Genomic DNA, 24,404 nt, shown 5'->3' with positions numbered 1-24,404 from the left:
TCTCAATAAAGTTGTAGTCCTGATAAATCAGCCTCTAGCTAATGTTTCAGAAATGTATCCAACTTCTTCAGTCTGAAAAGGTTTTTTGGTTGCTTTGGTCAAAGGTTTAGGACCTCTGTGATGCTTTACACTATGGAAGATTGTCCCAAAAATCCTCTGTTTGGGTGTTTTTGTGAACTACAGCCTGGTTTCTATTCGTGAGTCTTGCAGTGAATTACCTCATCCCACAGCCATGAAGTCATCAGGTTGTTTTGCATTTTCTAGTTTAAAATCACAGCTGTTTTTTCATAATAGCCCCACCTGTTCATTATTACTGTATCCAAATGCACGCTCATCCCTTTGCTCCTCATATTAACAGACTCCACTGCTATCTTAACAGCATTTCTGTGTGTGTGTGTGTGTGTGTGTGTGTGTGTGTGTGTGTGTGTGTGTGTGTGTGTGTGTGTGTGTGTGTGTAATCTAATGTTGCAATGGCACACAGATGGAAACGAAAAACAATTATTTTTAAACCCTGTACTTTCTGTTAAAAAGGCTGTATGTCACAAATAAATCTGTTCTCTAAGCTAAGATTTTATTCTTAAAATGACAGTAAAAAAGGCATAAATAATGCTCACGTATTTTTCACCTGTAGTTCTTTTTTTTTTTTTACCTTCAGATGGTCCATTTTTTGAGATATCGACTGTGGAAATATGCCTTTTCTTGAATTTAATGGATCTACACAACTATATATATGGATAGCTACCTGCTTAATCCAAAAATCCTTGTTGTACGATCAAAGAATTCCAAGGCACTTTTGTTTTTTTAAGTTTACCTTAAAAAAAAAACAAAAAAAAAAAACCTCAAGCACCTTTCAGCTTAAACAATGGCTCTTTTGGTTGTCCTTTCACCAACAGGAATCTCCCACCTCGGGTGAGAGTGGAAAATTCCACCAGTGATTCTCCTAAAGTAGGAATTTTTAAAACCTGGACCAGGTGTAGGAGTCTGTCTAGGTCTGTAATTTATAAACATAAAAGCTTCCCTTTGGTTAACACGCCTTTGTCGTGTCACCTGTTTGTCTGTGTGTACGGAGAGATGACAGACAAAGGATTACTCTTATGAAAGTCAAAGGTTTGGACTCATCCACTCATTCATACAATCATAAATAAATAACTAGTAGAAACTGGAGTATCATTGTGAGTGATGGTGTACTGAGGCAGACTCTTCTTGAACCACCATTAATCAGTTTTCTGAGGTTCTCCACTCCTGTGCAGTCATCTTCAACCAGACACCCCAAAACACAATGAGGTCATAATTCCAGTGCAATCACTTTATAAGCTAAAGTTTCTATGGGAAGATTTTCCACTGGGAGAACAAAAAGGTGTTTGCAAAATAGAAGAACACACAATTAACTATTTACTATTATTTTTAAAAAGAAACAAACCTCTTTCTAGAGAGGCATTCCTGTTATTTGTGATTGGTCCTGTCGTGTGTTGCTTTTGTAATTTTGATTTAAATTTGATAAATATTGTGGGCTTTCTGTTAACATTCACAATAGAACGTAGAAAACTTTTTTTTTTTTTAATTTTTGAATTGATGCCAGCAGCACATCTCAAAAAAGTTTGGACAGGGCAACGAAAGGCTAAAAAAGTAAGACTAATATTAACTAAACTATACCCAGTTGTCAGTAACACTGGGTATACGCAGAGCATCTGAGAGAGGCAGTTTCTCAGAAGTATAGATGGGCAGAGCTTCACCAGTCTGCACTAAACTGCACCTACAAGTTAGAATAATGTCCCCCAGTGTAAAACTGTAAAGACATAATAGCACAAAAAGTCTCTGTGTGCACAAGGCTGAAAATCAGCTTAGGATGTCTATAATATTCAGGCCGTTGGGCGGTATTGCATTAAAAAGCAGGCATGTCTGTGAACTCAGTTCTCCTCACCATCTACAAATGCAGGTTATAGCTCTATCGTGTAAAGAAGAAGCCAAATATGAACATGATCCAGAAATGCTGTCGCCTTCTGTGAGCCAAAGATAATTTAAACTAGACTGAGGCAAACTGGTCTGTTCTATGGTTGGGAGAGTCGAAATTTTGGATTCCTTTTCAGAAAACATGAATCAGTGTTTAGTTCAAAAGCTGCATTTCTGATTGTATAAACCTCATACTGCATCTATTTTAACAGCATAGCTTTATAGTAGAAGCCTGCAGTCCAGACCTTTCACCTTCACCAACTGGAAACATTTGACACACCATGAAATAAGAAATACAACAAAGAAGACCCAGGACAGTCGAGCTTCTAGACTCCTACACCAATCAGTCAGTTCCCAGGTTTTTACAGACTGTAGTTAAAAGAAGAGAGGATGCTACAAAATGGTAAAAAAAAAAAAAAAAAAAAAAAAGAAGCTGTGGGCCAATTTTTTGAGATTACCTCAAAACTACCTCATGTTTTCTTAAAAAGGTAAATTTTCTTAGTTTAAACATTTCATGTTTTCTGGTGAACAAAATATGAGTTTATGAGATTACCAAACCATTCTGTTTGTATTTACATTTACACAGCTTCCCAACTTGTTTAAAAGTTGTGATTTTTAAGGTCAAACACAAAAATAATAAAAGCGCCATGGAGATCTTCCCTTTCAGAGATGAAGCAAAACAATTTGCATCCAGGAAGCGTTCCTTCCCCCAAAACATTCAAAGCCTGTTGTTGTCAGTTTCACACAGGAACTATTTTCTTTCCGTCTACATCTGCTGACAGCTGGCTAACAAAAGAGCTCAGCAAGGGGGAAGACCATTAATTTTTACATCCCCTGTATATAGTTTGCAGGTGTAGTTTGGTAGGGGGAAACTAATTGCTACAACAAACAGATCAAAATAAGCTCGCTGATATTTTTTCTTAGTAACCAGGTCACATTCAAATTGATTTTTCAGCAACGCAATGCAACATTACCAGAATTGGGCAACTCAATAAACAAGTTTTATTTTGGGGTGAACTGTCCCTTTAAATGTAGCGCCCATTGCTTTGTGCCAAGCTGAACATTCTAATGTCTGCTGGTATTGCTTCCATAGTTTGGAATGACTCATCTGTCACTACACATACCACCTTTGCTCCGGCATGACTCGGGTGCATAGTGCACCAGTGCAGTCATAAACAGGACTGGTGAGAGTGGAGCAGCAGCATTTTGTAATGAACGGATAACTGATGAACCTTCCTTTAGTCACGTAAACTGTCTGAAGGCGATGAACAGCCCCAAAACAAATAAATAAATAAAATAATGCTGATGGACAGAAAACAGACCAAAACATCACACCACGCTTTGGGAAATAAAACGGCAAGATCAACATTTTTATTTTAAACTCGACCATAATCTCACAAATTATTGGCTTCTTGTTTAAAACACACACACACACAAAATGCAAATTTCCACTTGAAATGATTCGACTTCACAAAGGCAGGTCAAATATTACTGGGATGTGTCTTTTTTTGTTTGTTTTTAACCTCCTTCGTTCACGAAAAGCACAATCCAGCATTTAGAAACTTAAATTCTTATTTGACCCAAACAGAATCAGTATGAACGGCGTACATGTCACACAGCTTTATACAAGGTCGTCCAAAATAAGTCAGGCAGTGTTCGTGAAACCAACCCAACAGCTGGATTTTGATCTCACGACAGTTACAAAGATTAAACAAACAAACGAAAGGCTTCACAGCTACACTAACATTTTGAAAAATTAGTGAAATGATATCTGCAACAAGAGGAAAGTAAAAAAGGCTTAAAATGGTACATGTAGAGGAGGAATGCACGGGATGGTACATTCAAAGCTTTAGCGATTAAGGCAAAAGAAAGATGAAGCTACCGTCGACCGTGGACCTGCGTAGAGGACAAATCATGACATCATTTCAAACGTTAGTAACCTCCAGAGGCTGTAAACTCTCCTCTCGGATACACAGGGCCATGTTTGAGAACTTTTCAGTAAGGTTTTCCTGGTTTAATAAAACTTAAAATAAATAACAAGAAAATAAAGAAATCTTTAAAACAACATCAACATTTGCTTTTTTGCAATGAGACATATGGCTAATAATTCAATCTTACCTAATAGTTTCTGCTTTATTAAGCATTTCTGTTTGAATAATTTCATATAGAGTACAAGACAGTGTGGCTGAAACCTGCTACAGCTCATAGGTTTGACCAAAAAAAGGACAAAAAAGTAAAAAAGATCATTTTAATTTAAACTCATTACCAAATAACTTTTAATCATCAAGCACATTCTGAGCTGGATTTATAACCACCTTGCAAATATAAACCCATGACGTGCTTTCTTTTACCTGTTAGCTGCTACAAGTGCCTGGGTGACAAATTAAAGGAAAAAAACCCAAATAAAGTGCAGAAACAAGTGTTTTCACAGATGTGCGCTATTGCTATGTCCAGAGGTACTCGGATACTTTTTTAAATCAGGAACTTTCCGTTTTTTGTTTTAAATCCCATCCACACGAGCATCGTTTAAAAACATCATGACACAGTAGCTCACAGATGAGCGTGAAATGACACGCTGACCTTGAGCAGAAATTAAGTGCAGACCCTTTAAAAGATTGTTGTATAATCTGCTAACAACATCCCCACAGGTGGAAATACAACCACAAACATATGGAAATGTTGGCTAATAACCATCCTGAGCAAATAATAACACGGAGCACAAAAAATAATAATTAAAAAAAAAAAAAAAACAGGTGATAAGGGTGCAACACCTTTGAATTTGCAAGAAAAAAAATGTTTTCCACATGAAGTCATGAAAATTTACCCGGAAGGTTTTTTAAAACCTGTTTTCAGGGAGCTGACACGCCTTTTGTATGTGGACAAAAGACTCAGCTTGGACTGTGGGAAGAAACAAGAGTACTCTGGGAGAACATGTAAACCCAGCCAGATGATGGAATCAAACCCAGGACCTACTGGTTTTGAGTCTACTGGTCCCATCACCCTTTGTGTGGGTCTCGTCTTTAATTTGTCACCCATCTTTGCATTAAGTTAGTTGCTAACGTTGGTGCAGGCAGTGAGACTGGGCCAAAGTTAACAACATTGGTTAAACGCAAGACTTTATAAGTCGAGTACGGCTGCAGATTCAGGTGATTTTTCACCTATAAACATTTCTGTTTTCACATCTTCAAACTGCTTTTTACAAAAATATCCGTCACAGCAACTTCAAGCACACAATAGGGGGGGAAATATGTATATAAATAAGTTTAAAATGTTTGGCAAATAGCTCACTGTTATCAGATTTATATTGATCTTACTGCATACATTTATCCAGTTAAATGAGATTTGGGGAAACAAACTGAAATCTGCCCGTCTTACAATCACACTTGGTCAGTCATTTGTGGGACTTGGACAGCAGAGCAGTATCAGTGTAGGAGGTGTGAGCGAGCACGCTTACCTCTGCATTTTTGTGTCAGTTTATGGCATAAACATGGAAAACAAATCCCTTGAAAACATTTCTTTTCTTTAGGATGAAAGGCTTAATGAGAGACTGCATTGTCGTACAAAAGCTGTTTATAGTTCTTCTTCTCCTCCCTTTCATCGTCCTAACATTTATTTAGACTTTCATCCTGCCTCTAAGTTATTCCCCAGGCGTCCTTCTTACAGTAACAACAAAACAAACACTACATCTGAAAGCTGAATGTAAACTGGAACAATCGGTCTATAAGAATCACTTCCACATGTCGGCTTTAGTAAAAGATTATTAGTACTTTTGTTTACTTGGATGACGGAAATAAAGGTATTGAAGAAAAAAAAAGTAGCACGATAAAAACAAGATGGACACGTTAGTCAGAAAAACAGAGGAGCTGCTGGATATCTAGCCTAGCTGATGGCAAAATGTTAAAAACATGTTTCTGTCGATATGAATGGATTCTATGTTTTAAACAGCAATTACTACAGCAACATTTCTTTTTGGTCACACCAGGATCGTTCATCAAGCCTGGCTGCTAACATTGAAGTTTACATCCTGATCAATCAGAGTTGCTTCTTCATCGCTTGCGTGCTCGATGGCCGGCGTCTCCGTGTTGTGCTCCATCTCCTCCTCTGCCAGCTCCGCTTCACTTTCCATCCTAACCGCAGGCGAACCGCTCAACGCTTTCGAGTGGTTGGGGAAGGTTTCGCTTCTCGATTTATTTTTGTTGACCGAACCTTTAGGGCGACCCCTTTTCCGCGGGACCTCGCCTTGGCTTTTTGCAGTACTTGGAGGACGGCCCCTTTTTCTCGCAGGTTCATCGATGGGGTCTTGCGGTGTGAATGGAGTGGCAGGCAGACTCTTGCGTAAATGAGCGCCTTTCTTAGATTCTGACTTGCGAGGCCGACCACGGGCTCTGCGAGGGGGGGGCAGAGATCCCTCTGGGGGATCCACACGAGGGTATTTCCTCGGTCTTCCCAGCGGCTTCCACACTTTTGGCTTTTTCTTCTCCTCGGGCGACGGCAGAGGGTACTTCCTCGGCCTCCCCCTTTTGTTTGGTGGCTTTTGTCGCGGTTGACCACGTTTTCTTCCACTCACAGGCAGGATGTGTACTTTCCGAGGCCGGCCCACTTTACCATGGACCCTATATGCTGGGGGTTTCTTGTTTAAAGACCCTTTAGGCCGGCCTCGCCCCCTCTTTACAGGCTGGGAGCCATCTGTGCCCAGTTTATTTTGTTCAATACTTTTTCTTGGCCTTCCCCTTCCTCTCTGAGGTGTATTTGAGATGCCATTCGACATATCTGCCGAGGTGTTATTCACCACCGCTTTCCTGAGTCGTCCTCTTCTGTCTGAGTTTAGGCTCTCATTTAGATCTAAGATCCCCACAATGCCAAGCTCGCTCTCCAGCCTTGATTTCTTATTAAGCGAGCCCTTCGGTCGACCTCTTTTCCTGGGCGTTACAGAGCTGCCTTCATCATCTTCCCCACTTGTTAAACTCTCTGACTTGCGCTTTACCGATCCTTTTGGACGTCCCCTTTTTGGCGTATCTGAGCCACCGTTCGGTAAGTCCTCAGCAGGAGCCTCCTCATCTGTTACAGACTTTCGTGGCCTCCCTCTTTTCTTAGGCGAATGCTCTGTCCTGTCTTCATCGCTGGCCTGACTCTTGGACCCTTTGGGCCGGCCTCGACCCCTGTGAATTTGGACCAAACTGTCAGCATGGTCGTCTCCTGAGCCCCGCTGCTCTGTCTGTTTTGTGCCAGAGAGCTTCGGACGCCCTCTTCCCCTCTGTGGTTGTGTGGACTCGCTGTTGGAAACGTTCAGCTTCTTGGAGCCTTGCGGCCTCCCTCTTCCCCTCTTCACTGGACTGTCTACACTGGCCTGCCTTTCATTGCTCACAGGATCTCCTTGTTCTTTAATTTCTTCTTCCATACTGCCGGCTTCAGCGTGGACTACTTCTGTTGGTGTGCACCTGCATATTTAACAAAGAAATTACAGTTATTATTTAATATTGTTTTCATTTTACTCATTATTATTCATTACATAACTGGACGTAATAACATAATAACTACGTGTAGCTACGTGGAGTCCAGACAGACCACAGATTGTGTATGGAAGATGATAACCCCTACCACTATTTAATCTTTTAATTTTTCTAATCAATTTTTTGGAGGGATAAATCCATAGTAAATGTCTCAGAGGTGGAGTGACTTAAGCAGCTGAGGCCTTTCTGCGTGGAGTTTGCCTGTTCTCCCTGTACCTACACGGGTTCTCTCCAAGTACTCCAGCTTACTCCCACAGTCCAAGGACATGTTTGTCTGTCAGTTAGTGATGCTAAATTGACAATAGGTGTTAATGGTTATGCCTATCGCTATGACAACCCTGTGTCCACTGTGAAGCCCGCATATAGGCTCTACCCCCATTATTCTGAACTGGATAAGCAGCAGATAAAATTGATGTATAGATGAAATTAATATTAAAAATTTGTGTCCCTGACAAGTGGGCCTACCTTAAGCTCTTAAAATGCAGTTATAGTTATAAATGTAAATAAATGCCTTTCTTGTCAATGACTGATAACCTCTCAAGCTGAAATTCAGCTATTATGAGTTACTGGCTACTTTTACGATTACTTTCTTGTACTGACACATGTGACAAAAGCAATAAAAATGCTGACTCTGTTCATAAAACTGCACATTACTTACGTTTAATAAGTACTGAGCCTTTTATTATTTTTTTTTAATTTACATCGTAGCTTCAAAACATTTCCCATCATCACCGAAAAGCGTGATTATACTCATATAACTTATGATTACACAAAGAAATTTGGTCTGCATTGTAAGACAGCATATATGAACATTGATTATATTTTTATAATATCATTATGAAGCTAATAATGTAGTTTGCTTATTTTTTGTTATTTAACTCACACTGCTCTGACACTGACTTCTTATGGGGATTTTCAAGTCCACCTTAAAAGGGACATAACACCTATAGAGGGCAGTATTCAGTCATTTTCATGTTGAGTCAGGGGGACATGTTTTCATCAAAACTTTACATACTGTGATATGTTAATACTGAAGACTGTTGAGGTCCTCTTTAATCATCATAATCATCAAATTACAGAGATCTTAGAGACCACCCAGATTTGCACATTTATACAGATTTAACACAACTGGCCGATTCTATTTGCCTCAGCTAACCATCAAAGTGCTTATCCCTGTAAAACAGCAGTTCCGATGCCTTTCAGTCAGGACTTTTCCCATTTTAATGAGAGCAGTCTAAGTGATGTGAGGTTGTCAGAGTCACAGTCGTGTTTTTATTGGATCTTAATGCTCTACACCTGCAATGTATTAAGATTGGACGTATTTATCAACCATGAACAATAGGCTGAGCCTTTCAATGGTCGTTTTTACAGGAACGATTTATTGATGTATTTGCCCATGAGTAAGTTTGCTAATTGTGTTGGTTAAAACTAAAAGAAGCAGTCAACGGGAAAAAATAATAGGGCTGTCTTAACGGCATCCTCTTCCAGCTGCGAGCAAATGCAGCGACTTGTTTACTCAAACAAGGACAGGCAGTAGCCTATGTTCAGAAAACAACAAAAACATTTTATTTAAATATACGTCTGCACAAGCGGCACATCCCTTTGGTTACATCCTCAGGTTTACCTCTTTCATCTGGTTTAAAACCAAAGAAATCCCAAATTGGCGACTTACTTTTTTTTTTTTTGGGCAACTAGTTATTCCATGTTTGGACTTCTGTGTTCTAAATGTGCAAATCAGTCTGTGCATGATTACACCGCCCACCAAAAAGTCACCTGTGTGAATATATCTCCTACAGGCATTTATTGGACTGATGAATGTCGGTTGGAAAATTTTTCATATCACCCAACCTTACAATGTATTACTACACATGCTGATCAGAAATGACATGTTTAAGTCTACAAAACTTTCTTGGAGTTCCCCAAGGCTCCATTTTGGGTCCTCTCGCATTTACCATGTACTAACTCAAAAACACAAATAATATATAACCATGTAATTACTTAATTATATGTAACATTATGTAATAACTATATGACTGCATAGTTGATGGACATGGATTTAAATAATATGAGCAGAGAATGACATTCCTTTTAGTCTGAGTCTTAAATAACAACCACCACAAGACCACAGGCTGGAAGTCCTCAGAACTCCAACAAATTAATAGAAATACAAATAAGCAGCCTATCAATAAATGTGAGTTAAACCAGCTTGTGATAACGAGAAAAATTCTGAACAAAGGTGGCCTCTAACGTCTCCTGCCATATCTTCTACTGGGCTTAGAATAAAAACAGCGCAGTGGTTTACACATTCGGCCCACAAGACAAAGATCCGAATAAAGAAGAAACAGAAAGTGAAAAAGAAAAAAAAGTGCGCACCAAAGAGGTTTGGGGCTTCCAAGCAAGGAAAATCACCAGGACTGTGATAAATGTTTTATTATCAACGAACAAACAAGCAAACAAAAACACAGGAAGTAGCATAAACTAGGATTAACTAAAATGTTACATTTTAAAAAGGCTTGTCTATTTGCAACCCCTGAAAAATCCAGCTTAGACCATAAAAACTCTGTTTATAATGAAGCATTATAAACATGTAAAATAATCAACAAGATTAACAGGAATTAACTATTTCAAGGAAATAGCTTAAAAATACAGAAAAATGATTTAAAATGCTTTATATTTTTAATAACAAAAAAAGCCAACTAAAGTAATCATTACAGTGAATTTGAATAGATTCACTTAACTCGTGCATCAATTTAAAATGACTGAACGAGTCCCTCTGCAGGCGATTTAGCACTTTTAAGGTGGACTGACGGGGAAAATAGGATGCCATGCTCAGCGTCTTATTTAAGAGATGGGGTCTGCACGGCTACGTCTATTTTCTGGGTTACAACCTTGCAACGGCGGGAAAGTGTAGCCCTGGTCTGCTGGTGTTTAGGTGTCCCATTAATGACGTGCACAATTAATATCCCTGCATGCAAAAATCTGTTATTTTGTGCTTTAATGGTGCAATTTCTACAGATTAAAACTTGTGCAACTTATCGAAAAAAATCACACAGACCCCGTGCATTCTCAGCAATAACTACAGGGCAATACATTTAATTGCATTTAAGGGCCTTTAGCAGATGCTATAACTGTGGAGCAGACTGTTTTTCAGGTAATAGCCTGTTTCAAAATCGACGGCGCTGAAAAGAGTAGCTAACGCTGTGAAGCGCACGAAACAATGCCGTCAACGGGCTGCGTAACTCACCTTACATAAATATTCTGTATGATTTTAGTTTAATTTTTCATAAAATATTGATTCAGCAGACATACCGTAAAGTGAAAGTGCGCGTTTATTGTTGCTGTGATGGCTGTTCAAATTTGCGACCGCTTCCGGCCGTACGTGACATCCACGCGGCTCCGGAGGAAACTACAGCGGAGAATTTCAGTTCCGCCCCAGCAATTCCTAGGGTCCTCGGGGGGACCAGGATCCCACTTTTTGATTTGATTTTGTTGTTACTGCAAGATATACATTATCTTAAAGTCTGTCTTTTATTTAACATTAATAATTGAGTAAAATCCATAGACAGTATAAAAGGTTTATATTGTATCTTATCATGCACTTTATTTCATATATGGATAAATTACACAGACAATAAAAAAGATGTTTTATTTTAATTTTACCTTATATATGGATGAAGTACATAGACAGTAAAAATAAAGAATTTTTATTGTATGCTTGCCAAAATTTTAAATTGATGTAAAGATAGCAGCAGCGAATTTTTAACCACTGAAAACAATATTTTTATGTGTAAGTCAAAATTTTTGATTATCTCAAAAAGTTGATTTTTTTTTTTACGTTATTTATTAACAATTTATTAACCCACACTTCAGAGAAAATAACTGGAAATTTCAAGCTATTAAGTCAAATCTTTTAGCTTGAAATTATGACTTAGCTCTGCCTGGCTTTTGGTTTTTCCCCCTTGCATAATGAAGCCCTTTATCAATGTCTAGTGCGGGTTTATCTGTGGAAATATGAAAATCACCACAAAGGGATAAGCTGTGAAGATTCTGGCCAAATATGATGGAAACTAACATGAAGAAAAGAAAGTGAAACAGTGGAAATATTGAGAAACTACCTATAACCGGGTGAAGCTGGCAGAAGGTGATTCTCAGGAGGTTTTGTCTCTTTTGTTAGAGTCATATTTCAGTTTGGCACATTGGAAAATATAGTGTGAAGTGACACAGGAGGTGAGAGTGTCATAACTGATCCTGCAGGAAGCATCCCCAGGTTTACATTTGTGGTGCCAAAGAAGAGCCAACTCTGACAGTGCTCAATCAATCAAGTCTTTATCTCAAACACAAAACAAGTGTTCATACATTAAACGTGAAATCAAAGTCATCATTTTCACGTGGAAAAAATAAAAATGTTGACATTTGCTGTTTGAAAAGGAGGCGGCGAAAACAAATGCTTATGAATTCCTAACCCATATTTTATCTCGGTTTTAATTATACAATCTAAAATATAATATATGCTATAAATAAATATGCCTAACACACAGATTCATGTTGTACTTAAATACATTTTATATATAAATTCTACAATTATTTAACCACCATATTTCATATTTCCAGAAGTATTGCTTTTTACATTACACACAATTATTTTTTTTAATGCATCACCACATAAATATTCAATACGCTATCTCATCCCTATTGTTGAAGTTTTAGTTTCACTGTTAGTTTAGCATAGGTGGGAAGATTCAGAAAGTATTTCCATAAAAATAAAACTTTCGTCTGGTCAGTTGTCTAAACCCTATTTTTCACCCTTTCGAAGTCTATTTTTTTTTTAAAATTTTTCGTACCAGTTAACCAAGTTGTTTTTTCCCCGTAACTAAAGTATAAAGAAGGGCTACTTTATTCAACGCCTAGTTTTGCGTTTCATATTTTAGTTCTATACATTTCATAAATATTCACAAGTGCTGTTTTCATTATCTTCATTAGTAAATGATGGGTACGAGTGTGTTGTCTCAGTTTTAATTAAAGTATAAGAGTACTTCACCAGATGGATCCCGGTGAAGAGTGACTAACTCAGCTCTGCCCTCCAGAGGCTCATTTGCAGATTTTAGAAAATGTTAGCTGGTAATGGTGCACACAGGCATAAAACATGTTAAAGAAGGACTAAAATGCTTTCACATATTATAGTGTAAGACAAGTCACTTACTATTATTCATCGTGCCAAGCATTAAGCATGTGCAATGCATTTAATCAATGTAGCAAAATCTCTGCATCCAGCAACTCGAGTAAGAGGTTTAGAACAAAGTCCTTTATTTTTTGTGCCTCAAAACAAGATCACTATAATAAAACACCTTTTCACTGGAGCTTAACGTTTGACACTTTATTCAACAACACAATGATATCTAAATGTTTTTAGTTTGCACAAAATGTTTAATTTCTTTTACCAAGTTTTTTTTTTTTTTTTAAACCAGGACTCTGTAGCTTTACAAGCTTCTTCAGCTAAAAGAGTTAGTCTCACATTTTATTTTTTACTCTTTGCATTACTTTACTTTGGATTGCAACACCTTGATTTTCGTTTTTAAGGCATTCTGTAGATTTGCTCCAGTTCTTGGGAACATCATCATATTAAATGAACCAATTTCAGTCATCTTTTAGCTTTTTATAGACGATGTGAAGCCATCTGAGTGCACGGCCAACTCAGTGACTGCAACGTGCACATGTCCTGTTGCTGCAAAACAAGCTAAAATCATGACCCCTCCACCACTGTGCTTGACAGCTGGTATGAGGTGGTGAGTTGATATGCCACGTATGGTTCTCTCTGTTCTTCATGGACAAACATCTCTACTTTGGTCTCATCTGGCCAAAGGACATTGCTCCAGAGGTCGGGTGGTTTGTTCAAGCCATGCTGCCATGTTCTTTTTTAGAGAGAAGTCTCTTGAAGCATTTCCAAACAAGTCGGTCCTTTTCCAAGCGAACTGTTATGAACTTTAACATGCAGTGGCCTGTAGTCTTCAAAAGAAAAAATATAAAACAAACACTTCACACAGAAACCCCAGCACGCTACATTTCAAAGCTTTGCTGTCTAACCTCGAGGTAAATTTGCTAAGATGCCCACTCCTGGAAAGAATAGGGCATGTTAACACTCACCTGCATGCTCCAGAACAATAAAACCGCTGCTCTTATAGAAGCGCTCACGCGTGTATGAAATAAAGAAAAGACTCCTCTTAAATGTACAAAGTTTTATTCAGAAGTAACAAAGTGGACTCTTTATGTACTTACAGAAGTTTCCACAAAAAGATTCAAGGCCCACAAAAGAAAGGCTGAACTGTGATTTGAGGAGGGTGTGACTCACTTTAGATAAACTTTGATCCCATGCAGGAAGAAGTGTTAGAGCTGAAGCAGAACAGAAAAATTACCTGCTACATGGACAATGATCAGCTACTTTGGTTGAAAATGAGAGGAGGGGGGGGGGGGGGGGGTAATTGTTCTACGAGCAGGAACCACATAGACAAAGAAAAAGGCATTTGGTGGGGAAAAAAAGTAAATTGGAGGCAGATTATGTTGTGCTGGGAAGTTGGATAAGGGGGTGGAGTATGAAGTAAGGGCAGATCGGTGAGGTCACCATCAATCAGAAGAATGTGAGGAGAAAAAGAAATATGCAAATGTGTTTATGTGTGAGGAGGGGAGCTGTCAGTTCAAAAGAGGGAGAGAGGCTGAGAGAAAATGACAGACGTGGCCCGAGGAAAGGAAAGGCGCGTTTGAGAAAGACAACCCCTGGGAGGCTGCACGGTGAACCCACTGCCCCGTCTCAGCCCTCCTCCTCCTCCCCGCCTGTGTGCTTTGCCATGGTTACCAGACAGGGCTCCCAATGCAGCCAGTTAATGCGTTTTTCAGCAGCAGGAGCGAGCTGCGTACTAATGTGTCTCAGTCTGTCTCCTGCACAATCAATGTCAACTGTCCTGGGATGCACAAACACATGGAGGGCTGCGAGCCAGGGAACACAGAGCCACCCTGGCTGAGCGTCAGAGGCTGAAAGAAGGCTGCATCGCTTTCATTTTTAGTCACCTGGAAAGTTTTACTTGCATTATCTGCAGAAGCCTCGAGTCACATGTCGATCTTTCTTACACAGGTATGAAATGTTGAAAAAGTATCCCACAAGATAAAGGAACACAGCTTATTAGTTTGAAATGCTTTCAAGTGCTCTTATATTTATTGGATTCACAAGGCATTTAAATACAATAACACATCACATCCATAAAAATACTGGATGTACCAACATCTAACTTAAAATTTGCCAGTTTTCTGTTAACCTAAAGAGCTAATTTAGTCTTAAAGTGTAGAAAAGAAACATGAATAATTCCCTATCGTTTTCAGGAATGTGTTAAAAGGGAACTCGCACAAATTTTCAGCTGCCATGAGGAGCTTAAAACTCTCCCTAAAGGTTCCAATGTTGTAGTTTTCCATCTCTGGAGTTAAAGAAGTCCTGTGCGAATCATATCGGGGTCACGACCATTGGCTGTCTTTATTAAAAGATGGCTGATACTCAGAGCACAAAGCCGGCCAAAAGGTTCTGCCCCCTGGAGAGAACCATGCTGTCTCTTCTCAGCTTTTCCAGGATGAGTGGGAAGGTTAGGAAACTCTCTGGAGATCATTCTGCACACTCTGGAGCTTTTACTTTTGCTGGTCTTTATTAAAGAACATTGTTTTTGGCATCCAGAAGCAAATGCATGCAGCTTTGTTCCCAAGGACCTCACCTGTGACCTTTCATATCATCACAGGTTAAGGGTCTCAGGGACAACGAAGCACACCGAGAGCTGCTCGCAGTCAGGTGTCCGTCAATTCTACGTAATGGACTGCAGTGACGTGTGCCATCTTTTTGTGGTTAATTCATAAGCATGTCATGTTTACGCCACTATTATGCAATTATGTTAGATACATGCCATCTTACATTATGGGGAAAGAAAAAATACTTTAAAATGACAATTGATGCGTCACATGAGACGTTACCATTGTTGGTTACCGATTCCGATGCAGTCCGATCGTCTCGTCCGACAGAACTGGATCAAATCCTGTGAAGAGAGACGGATTTGATTAGGACACGAGTCCGCATATAAACATCCGTTATCGGAATGTTACACATCTACATTTTGTTTTCAGGGCCCCGTCTGGCTGCTTTTCCTCCTGATGTAGCCAGCGCCTGCTATTCAGTGCAGGTCTGTGCAGCAAGTCGTTGAAATAAAAACGCCCCCTGCTGGCAGACAGCATTAGTAGACAAGTACGCAAAGAAAACCCCGCAAATTTATCGTACAAGTCAGGCCTTATACGGACGAGTTAAACTCTAGAGCGGTCGTGCATTTCACACACGCAACGAATCTTTGTGCACATATATGTAACATCCACGGACAGCTGTGCCTGCAACCGCAGACACTGTCGTCTTACATTTCCTACAGGCCTTGTGATCTCACAGGATTATGCAATCACTCCCCCATGACAAAGATGTTCAGCCTTGAGGGAGTAGCACTGATTTACTCTTAGCCAGACAAAAAGTCACACAAGCCTGACACGGCAGATACCACACAAAGAATCGGGCAGAGTTCAAACAACTCATGCACAGCTGAGAAGCTCCATTTGCATCACACGCATGTTGTGTCCAGATGACTAAGCTGTCACCTGCCAACAATCCAGAGCATGTCCTTAATATACCAAAAACCAGCCTGTGGACAGGTGCACGCATGCAGACAAACATGCGACAGTGAGGTGCTCACAATATAAAGCCTTTTTGCAGTCTGTGTGAGAGTTTACACTGCCTCTCCCCATTTCCTCTTTGTCTCTGTGCTTGGAGATATTTTCCTCTGCCCCAGTTTTATGAGCTTCTCTGCTGCTCTCAAACATCGCATGACAGACAAAGAGCGGAGGATGTGAACCAGAGGCTGGAGGGGAAATGAAGTGAAATATTCGAGGAAAAAAGAAAAAAAAAAAAGACCCTATAACAGAATGGACATGAAGGTGGACATAATGAAGGAATATGGCGGGTGGATGTGGTCAGTCAAATCGCTCGATTTGTTAGACGGCCCGCTTGAGTCATTTCGAACTCACCATTTGTTTGCCTGGTGGTCCCTACATGAACACACTCATTCCCTGTGAACACGCATACAACAAGTGCATGTACACAGAACAGGTATAAGCGCACACACTCTTACGATGAGTTATTGATCCATTCTTGCCTCTTACAGAAAAAAAAAAGCCAATTAATCCAGCGGTAAAGAACAGCGCTTGATAAAACCTATCCTGCCTCATCTTCAGTCTTCCTTTTCCTCTGAGTGCAGTACACAGCGGCGACGGCGAACAGAAAAGCTATTCCCCTCTCGCTACCCCTCCATCTCTCGCTCTGCTCTTTTTTTGTCTCTCCTCTTCCTCTATCCCTCTCTCAGGCGCTGTCCCTGGCTCTGCTCTGTACCCGTTTCCCTCTGCCAAGTCACATCATTAATTCTCCAGGCGATTAGAGTCCGAACAGACTATGAGGCAGGTACACCACAGTAAAAAAACAGACGATTGCATTGATTCCATTATCTGGTGCTGTACCAATAACCCCACTTCCCACCACCACCACCACCCAGTAACCACCAACAGCGCTATGACCCCCCCCCCCCTCCCCTTCATAAATCTGTGTCACCTACATACAAACATTCACTCTCTCACACACACACACAGGCAGACACTTATGCAAGCATGCAGTATCTCCAGCTATCGCTCTCTTCTCCTGCTTGAACACCCTCTATCACTCTGTCCCCGCCTCCCCCTGCTTCATCTCAGCCCTACCCCTCATTTTCATCCTTCCCTCCTCATCTCTGCACCCTTGCTTCCTCGCTTTCCAACCCCCCCTTTCATTTTTTCCAGGCCTGACGTCCCGTCTCGCCTGAAAAGGGAAAAAAAACAACAAAAAAAACAAACAACAACCCCCCTCCCCCCCAAAAAAACCCCAACTCTACGTTCACATGATGCAGTGTGTCTCTACGTGGGTGTCTAACTTCGTGTGCGTTTGAACTTGGGCTGCTGTGCTCGGTGCATCTGGAAGAGAGTCAATGTGTTCAGAGGGAGGGGCGTGTGTTTGAGGTGTGTGCGCACTTTTGTCCTCGTGCACGCATGCATCCATGTCAGAGTGTGTGCAGGATAGAGGGGAATGAAGGTGTGGGGGTGGAAGAGGCAGCGTAGGGAGCTCAGACCAAGGCTGTGGATTTTACACAGCGCGAGGATCAAAGCCACAGCAAGCCCAAAGGTGATTAACCTCCCAGCCGCTCTGACCACAACACTGCTGCTTCTCTTCTTCAGTCTTTCATCAACACAACCTGCCTGAACCATCTACGCATCAATTCAGCAGCTTTTATTCCACAACTCCTGAATATATATAATAATAATTATTATTATTATTAAAAAAAAGTGTCAGTAAACTCCTTTGACAGAAGAATCTCCGAAATTAGAAAACGAGTGAGAATTTGAAGTGGCAGACTAATAAAGTAACCAGAAAACAGATGTGTTAACGGGGAAAACAGTCACGGTGTGAAATGTGCTAAAAATTAAAGACAAATGGAGACTTGAGCCGCCCTTTTTGTAAAACAGCAGGTGGCAAACAGCTGAATTTGGAGTCAGAAGATGCTGGGGAGTAGTTTCTTTGTGTGCTCGTAGAAAAGAGCAACGATCGGCAGAGATTGCTGATATGTGCTCTTCCCCTCCTCTCCCCCCCTTCCTCGTTTGAGCACTGCAACGCAATGCGGATACTGGGTGTCTGAGCCACTAGCCAGACACACTGGGGGACAGAGCAGGGTGGGGGAAGGGGGTGGGGGTGTGAGGGAGCAGTAGGAAGGAGGCGGAGGCAGTAAGCAAGTTCACATACAGCCTTGTGCTCGAGGACACGCTGATAGGAACGTCTGGGCACACTGTCATTATCTGCCATGACTACAGAGAGCAGCGGGCACAGTTCATTTTGGAGACTTGTGTCAGCCGGATACACACAGCCACAGCTCTGCCATATTCACAAACTGTTCATATACTCAAACTGTTACAATAGGGGACTTAAGGCAAACTTGAATTACATCGTCACTACCAGACCATAAAATGTCCCTGACTCTCAACGAAATATTAAATTTCCACTTTTCCTGCATTTTAGGCTCCTCACATTCCAGCCCAAAGACATCAGGAAATATTCTGCGTTCCTGTGCATGGCGTGCTAACAAAAGCCCAGAAACAAACCGTTATTGATAGTTGGCTCTATACCCCGTTGGACTGCACCAAATAAACCAAAGAGCACTGCAGAGCAAGGTGGATATATTGATGTCTGGATTAGGTGGGTCTCGACAGCAAAACCAGATTAGTATTTCAGATGTATTAGATTTAAAGCGGTTTTGTAGCTTTTTTTTTTCCTCCACCCCCCTCCATGTTTCATTATAATTATTGGTGTGAAATTGAATTTGCTGAAGGAGAAATTATTTTAGATCTGATAACGGACGCCATCTTTACAGCATGGAGCATTGGTGCATCTTTTTGTCGTTGACTGAAAAGCCAATAGAAGTTTCGTCCAAAAGACCTTGAAAGAGATTTTAAAAATGTTGAAAGTGTTGAATATAAATATATAACTACAGCCCTGAAAACTCATTACCACTTTAAAAAAGGAAGTCACTTATTTTTTGTGCTCTTCTTCATACTTACCACATCAAGAGGCACGATGTGGATGCATTCAGGTGAAGTCTGGGTGACTCCGCAGGGAAAGCTAGAAGGTTGTACAGTTATCTCCAGGCTTTTTATTATGCGAAACCATACAACCAACTACCTCACACTGCAGAGCACAGGAGCGGGTCAGCACTGGAGTCTTCTTCCACACAGTCTTCTCATCTTTTGCTTCATTTATGATCTCAAAGCCATGAAAGCTTCAAATGTTTTACTGTACAATATTTTTAGTGACTTCTCTATTGCGAGGAATCAAATAAGCTTCTTGAAGATTTTTTTCCCCTCCCAGTCTCATTACAAGATCAAAGTTTAACACCAAAGTGGTTGAATTGAAATAACGCATTCTGCATTTTTGTGGACTTGTCTCCCTCTTGTGGGTAGACGCAGTATGTCGACAACCACCTCCCCCCACCAGAGGTGGAGGCAGACTTTCACCATCTATGAATACAAAGACAAGCACTTAACCTGCAGTTGCTCACTGTAGGCGTCTGCCTGACCTACTTCTGCAAGTGGAGCTGCTAGAATCTTCCACATCCTCAAAGATTCAATTCAGCACTACAGAGCACTATTCCACCATTTCTCAGAGGTTAAAGTCTAATAATCCTGTGCTGCTGTTTTTATTGTTGCTGAAGCCATACTTGTATTCCAGCACTGCAATCAGCTTTGAAGGTTATAACATATGACCTCCAAAGCTGATCGAAGGAACGTTTCTTTGTTCACTTCTATGGTGGGATGTTGAGACATAAATCCATAAGCATTCTTAAGCCTTTAGTATATACATGCACACAATAAGATTGCGACCCCCCGATTATATTTAAGCATTTTGCCTATAAAATTTGCATAGTTGGGGCATCATTGACAAAAGCCCAAAGGGGAACGTTGGAAAAGCTGAAACGGAAGTTTCCTGCAGAAAATGATGTTATTCAAGCGGTTTTGTTAACTGGGTTAAAAACAGGAAATACAGAGACAGGTTGAGCTCGACTAAAAGGGTATCGACTTGATTGTCAAAAGGAAATTGCCAGCTGTTTCAGTTAAATATAATCTTTTGCCTGGTCCCATAAGAGATTGTCATAGCAGATCACCTGCCTTCATCTCAGCCGCTCTTCACTTTTACTTATGTTAAAGATTGTACTTCAGTTTACTTTAAAAGGCATCTTTCAGAACTGCAGTCAATAAAAGACTGATCTCCATCTGTAGTAATTTATATTTGGCAGCATGGGTGTGTTGTGGGACTTCCTTGCCCTTTCAGTGTGCAAACATGGAAAGCAGGTGGCAGGGAAGGCAGCAAGACCCCAGCATAGAACAGGAGGAGGAATCGATGCCTACAGATAAAGTTGGAGACAGAATGGTGAAAAAGAGAAGCTAAAGTGGAGGTGGACTGCAAAGCAACTTGCAGATGTGCAGTCTCAAAACAATAGAGGGGCATCAGTTGAGCCATCAGCTGAAATGGCCTGGCACTGAGATGAGCAGTGATTGCTGCCGAGCCTGAGATAAGGAGCACCCACACACGAAACTCAGTGACGACCGGATACCACAAATTTGAGGACATTCAGCAACATCAAGCAGCCACGGGCCAAATATTGACTGGAGACGTTAAGTGGGTGGGTCCTGAGTTGAATAGCAGTATCCTTTGGAATAGATGCCAATGAGAGCAGTCACCTCAATTGGTGGCAAGGACATCAGGGATTTACGTAGGCCACTGGAGCAAATTCCTTCCTGCATGGAAGCCCATTTAGTAACTGCCCTAAGCCAACACTGGAGTTGATTCCTGCACGTCTCAATTTGCACAGAGAAGAAAACTGCCTTTGTTAAACTCTACATCCAAGGCTCCCTCCTAAAAAAAAAACAAAACAAAAAAACCCCCAAACCTGTAGGTTTCCTTACGTTTTACAATGCTCTAAAAAAAATGCAGCAGCATAGAGCTGTGCAAATAGAATTACGTAGAAATAAATTTCCAGCTGTGTTTTACCTGCATCATTTTAGCTCATTTTTAAAATTGACATTAAACCGTGTTTCTACTAGGAGACTTAAGCCATGTCTTAGATTGCCTTGTCCATCCTTAAATGAATAGGTTGTTTGGGTGCAGGGTTGCATCTAAAGTCTTTTGTAATTTCCTGAAAAAGACATGGCGGTCTTGTTGCCAGGCAGTCAGAAATGTGTTAGTGGGCAGCGTTTTCACCCTTTATTCATTGTTTGCTTGTGTACAACCAAGCACAACACGAGAGCCACGTGAATTCAAGGACAGACTGACTGCAAATGTGCTTCATTATCTTACTCCTCTGAGATCTGGCAATTTGCTCCACTGTTGCGTGTGGCCATTTGGAGGAGCCATCGCTTAGATTTAACACCGACTGCTATAGAATCTTCAAATTTACAACATCTTGGTACTTTCCATTAAGAAACAAAAATCCCACTTGTCGCCAGCCTGTGAATTACTGCAATCATTTCTCATCCCTTTAAAGCAATCAGACTAAACTCTTTATGCACATCCCTGCTCTCTATTGTTATCACATAAAGATAAATTATTCTCTGAGAAGTTTCTAAAAAGGCAAAACTGACCTTGCGGCGGTGAATTATTGTCAAGTGTTACCTAACAGAATTGCAGCAGTAGTGAACACATCACTGGCCTTAGGTCTTTATACTAACAAGGGCAAACCGAAACACAAATGTGAAGCACCCTGTGGAGTTGAGCAATGCTGCAGAGAGGCTTGTAATGCTGAAAGATGACTGTTGAGAACAGAGGACAATGCCTCCCAAGAGCAATAGAAGGGGCAAATTTGAGTGCATACATGAATGGAAGAATGAGAGACTGAGTCTGTAAATACAGATAAAAGCCACATTTGATGTACATTCTGTCCAATTGTCGTTTGCTGGTTTATGCATGACTTTCTTCCTCATCTGAATCTCAGGAAGGTGTCAGACACCTCTGTACACTGTAAGAGGATATGCCGATTTATGCTATTTAATAGGGTATTATTCAGTGTAATGCAAAAATTGGTGCATTGTAGAGGAGTTTTCAGTGTAGCAAACAGGATCTAATGGGTGAATAATTGGATGACAATTTGGAGTAACAGCACTATCCAGTCAATCTGCCTCATTATACTCCATAAATAATGGGGCGCACCCACACATTCGACATCTAGCTGAGGTGATCTCCTGCAAAAGCAGCAAATTGGCTGTTGTTAGCAGTCAATGGCTGTGTTTTGACACTGCTCCTGTGTGCCTCAAGGACTCATTGATTACTTGATAGCTGCTGCACAGCTGAGTTGCTAGGCCTTCCATTCAGCTTGGCCACTGCACAAAAAAACAACAAAACAAAACATTAAATGCACAAGTCTTAGTCTCTCACAGAGCTGGATGCAAACACATAAGTGGAAATCACAGATTCCTTAAAGGGTAACTCACTGCTGCCTGCCACAACCATTAAGGGTGTATTAGTATACATTGCCCAGCACAGGTCTATTAGGATGATACATGGCTGTGAAGGGCCCTATTCAATTACATTAGCAGGACTAAAAGTAGTTTGTAAACTGTCTTATGACTGTACTAAAGATTCAAAAAGACTTAAAAGAAAAACGAGCCTGTGTTCAGGAAACTTCAAACTTCAGAGAGACTTGTTTTGGGCCAGCTTCCAAATATAAACTCATTCACCTCACCCCTCTGCCCTGCCCTCTGCCATACTGAAAGGCCCCCACGCTGCCCATCCTTCATTTTCTTCCTTTGGCCATCCTCCCACCTCTAAGTGCCTCTTATTTGTCCCTCATCACTGAACATTTCACAGAACAAACTCTTTACAACTTTTTTCCAGACAATCTCTGTTCATAACAACTCCACCGCCCCCCCTTCTCTCTCCGCCCTCCATCCCCTTGATTCCTCTCCTCCCCTTTTTAAACCTCTCACCTCATTCGCAGTCGGATCACGCATGCATGCGGCATGGTTGTGCCAATGCCAGCTCTTTGCCAATCTGCTTGGGTGTGTTTGTGTGCCAGTGAGATTCTGGTGGGAAGCCCCTGCACTGGAGGCCAGGGGTGGCTTATAAGCCCGAACCCCAGCTGGTGTTGGGTTAGGTGAAGCTTTGCGAGAACAGTCGCCCCTTTGGGAGCGCGAGAGAAAGTGAAATTATATTGAGCAGACGTATAAAGTTAGATGCAAGTTGCCACAAAAAGGTCATCAAATTGAAGAAAATGCACCAAAGAGCCCAGCTGTTATAACAAAGATATCTGTGCAGAGAGCATTAATTAAAATCTGTCATTAATGAAGCTAATCAGTTACTCTGGATTGGTATTGCGCCAATTTAAAAGAAAAAGAAAAAAACAACAACAAAAAAAACACATTAGATTCGCATCCAAGCTTTCAACACAACAATGTAGCCCCAAAACAGTACTAAACGATTTCTCAAATTTAAAGATTTGTTTATGTGACACTGTACCTGAAAAGGCTATAAATGCTGCAATATTCTTGTACATATTCAAAAAATATTGTTGGTTAAGGGATGAGACAAATCTAAAAAGCTCACATGGTGTTAAATGCATGCACAGGATCATGTAAATCAGTCAAGACTAAAATGCCCTACAAAAAGCTGTTGGATTTTCCACAATGACCAAATCCAGAGTGCAGTTCACTGCACTGGGTTTGAGCGTCTGGTTTTTGTTTTTGTTTTTTTGCTTCTCTAGCATTTGCTGCCAAGTTGGTCGTTTTCTCCTTTTTTTGCTGCTAGGAGTAACAAACTCCCTGAACCCAGTTCCTTGGATGGTTTAAGTTGTTTGCTTTAAGGCAGCCAACCTCCACTCTTCAAAATAAAGCAAATCTTAGCTTGCAATCTGATACTTTAGTACTCATTTCCTACTTTAATGTTTCTACACCTGCTAAAGTAACCCGAGATTAGTACTAGGAGTAGTTTTATACAAGTACAAATGTCCAGTAGGATTTAAAAAAATATCTATCTATCTATCTATCTATCTATCTATCTATCTCTATCTATCTATCTATCTATATATATATATATATATAACAAAACTGAGCAATAGAGAAATAGACGAGTTATCCAGTCAACTAAAAATCAAGCCCACCACTTTTCATACAAATGATCAAAACATTTACACTGCCTTCGAAGACAGAACAAAGACTTCAGGTGGCTCTCAGCCACTCCTTGGCTTTGAGAAGTGATGCACAGAGTACGGCACCACCCAAACAATGTAGGGGCAGAGTCTAGCGAAATCTGCCCAGTGA

General features: G+C 40.7%; 1 protein-coding gene across 1 annotated transcript; it reads right to left on the bottom strand.

The window, feature by feature from the left end:
- Nucleotides 1-3,290: 3,290 nt before the first annotated feature.
- LOC120727027 (origin recognition complex subunit 4-like) lies at nucleotides 3,291-10,911 on the bottom strand. The gene is made up of 2 exons (XM_040021151.1): nucleotides 10,770-10,911; nucleotides 3,291-7,388 (listed from the first exon to the last, which is right to left on the bottom strand). The coding sequence occupies exon 2, from the start codon at nucleotides 7,346-7,348 to the stop codon at nucleotides 5,942-5,944; it is 1,407 nt and encodes a 468-aa protein (XP_039877085.1). The 5' UTR covers nucleotides 7,349-7,388; nucleotides 10,770-10,911; the 3' UTR covers nucleotides 3,291-5,941.
- Between the last annotated feature and the right edge of the window lie 13,493 nt (nucleotides 10,912-24,404).

Source organism: Simochromis diagramma, unplaced genomic scaffold (genome assembly GCF_900408965.1).
Source record: "Simochromis diagramma unplaced genomic scaffold, fSimDia1.1 OVJJ01000753.1, whole genome shotgun sequence".
Classification (NCBI taxonomy): Eukaryota; Metazoa; Chordata; class Actinopteri; order Cichliformes; family Cichlidae; genus Simochromis; species Simochromis diagramma.
This window is presented reverse-complemented; position numbering and strand designations above follow the sequence as displayed.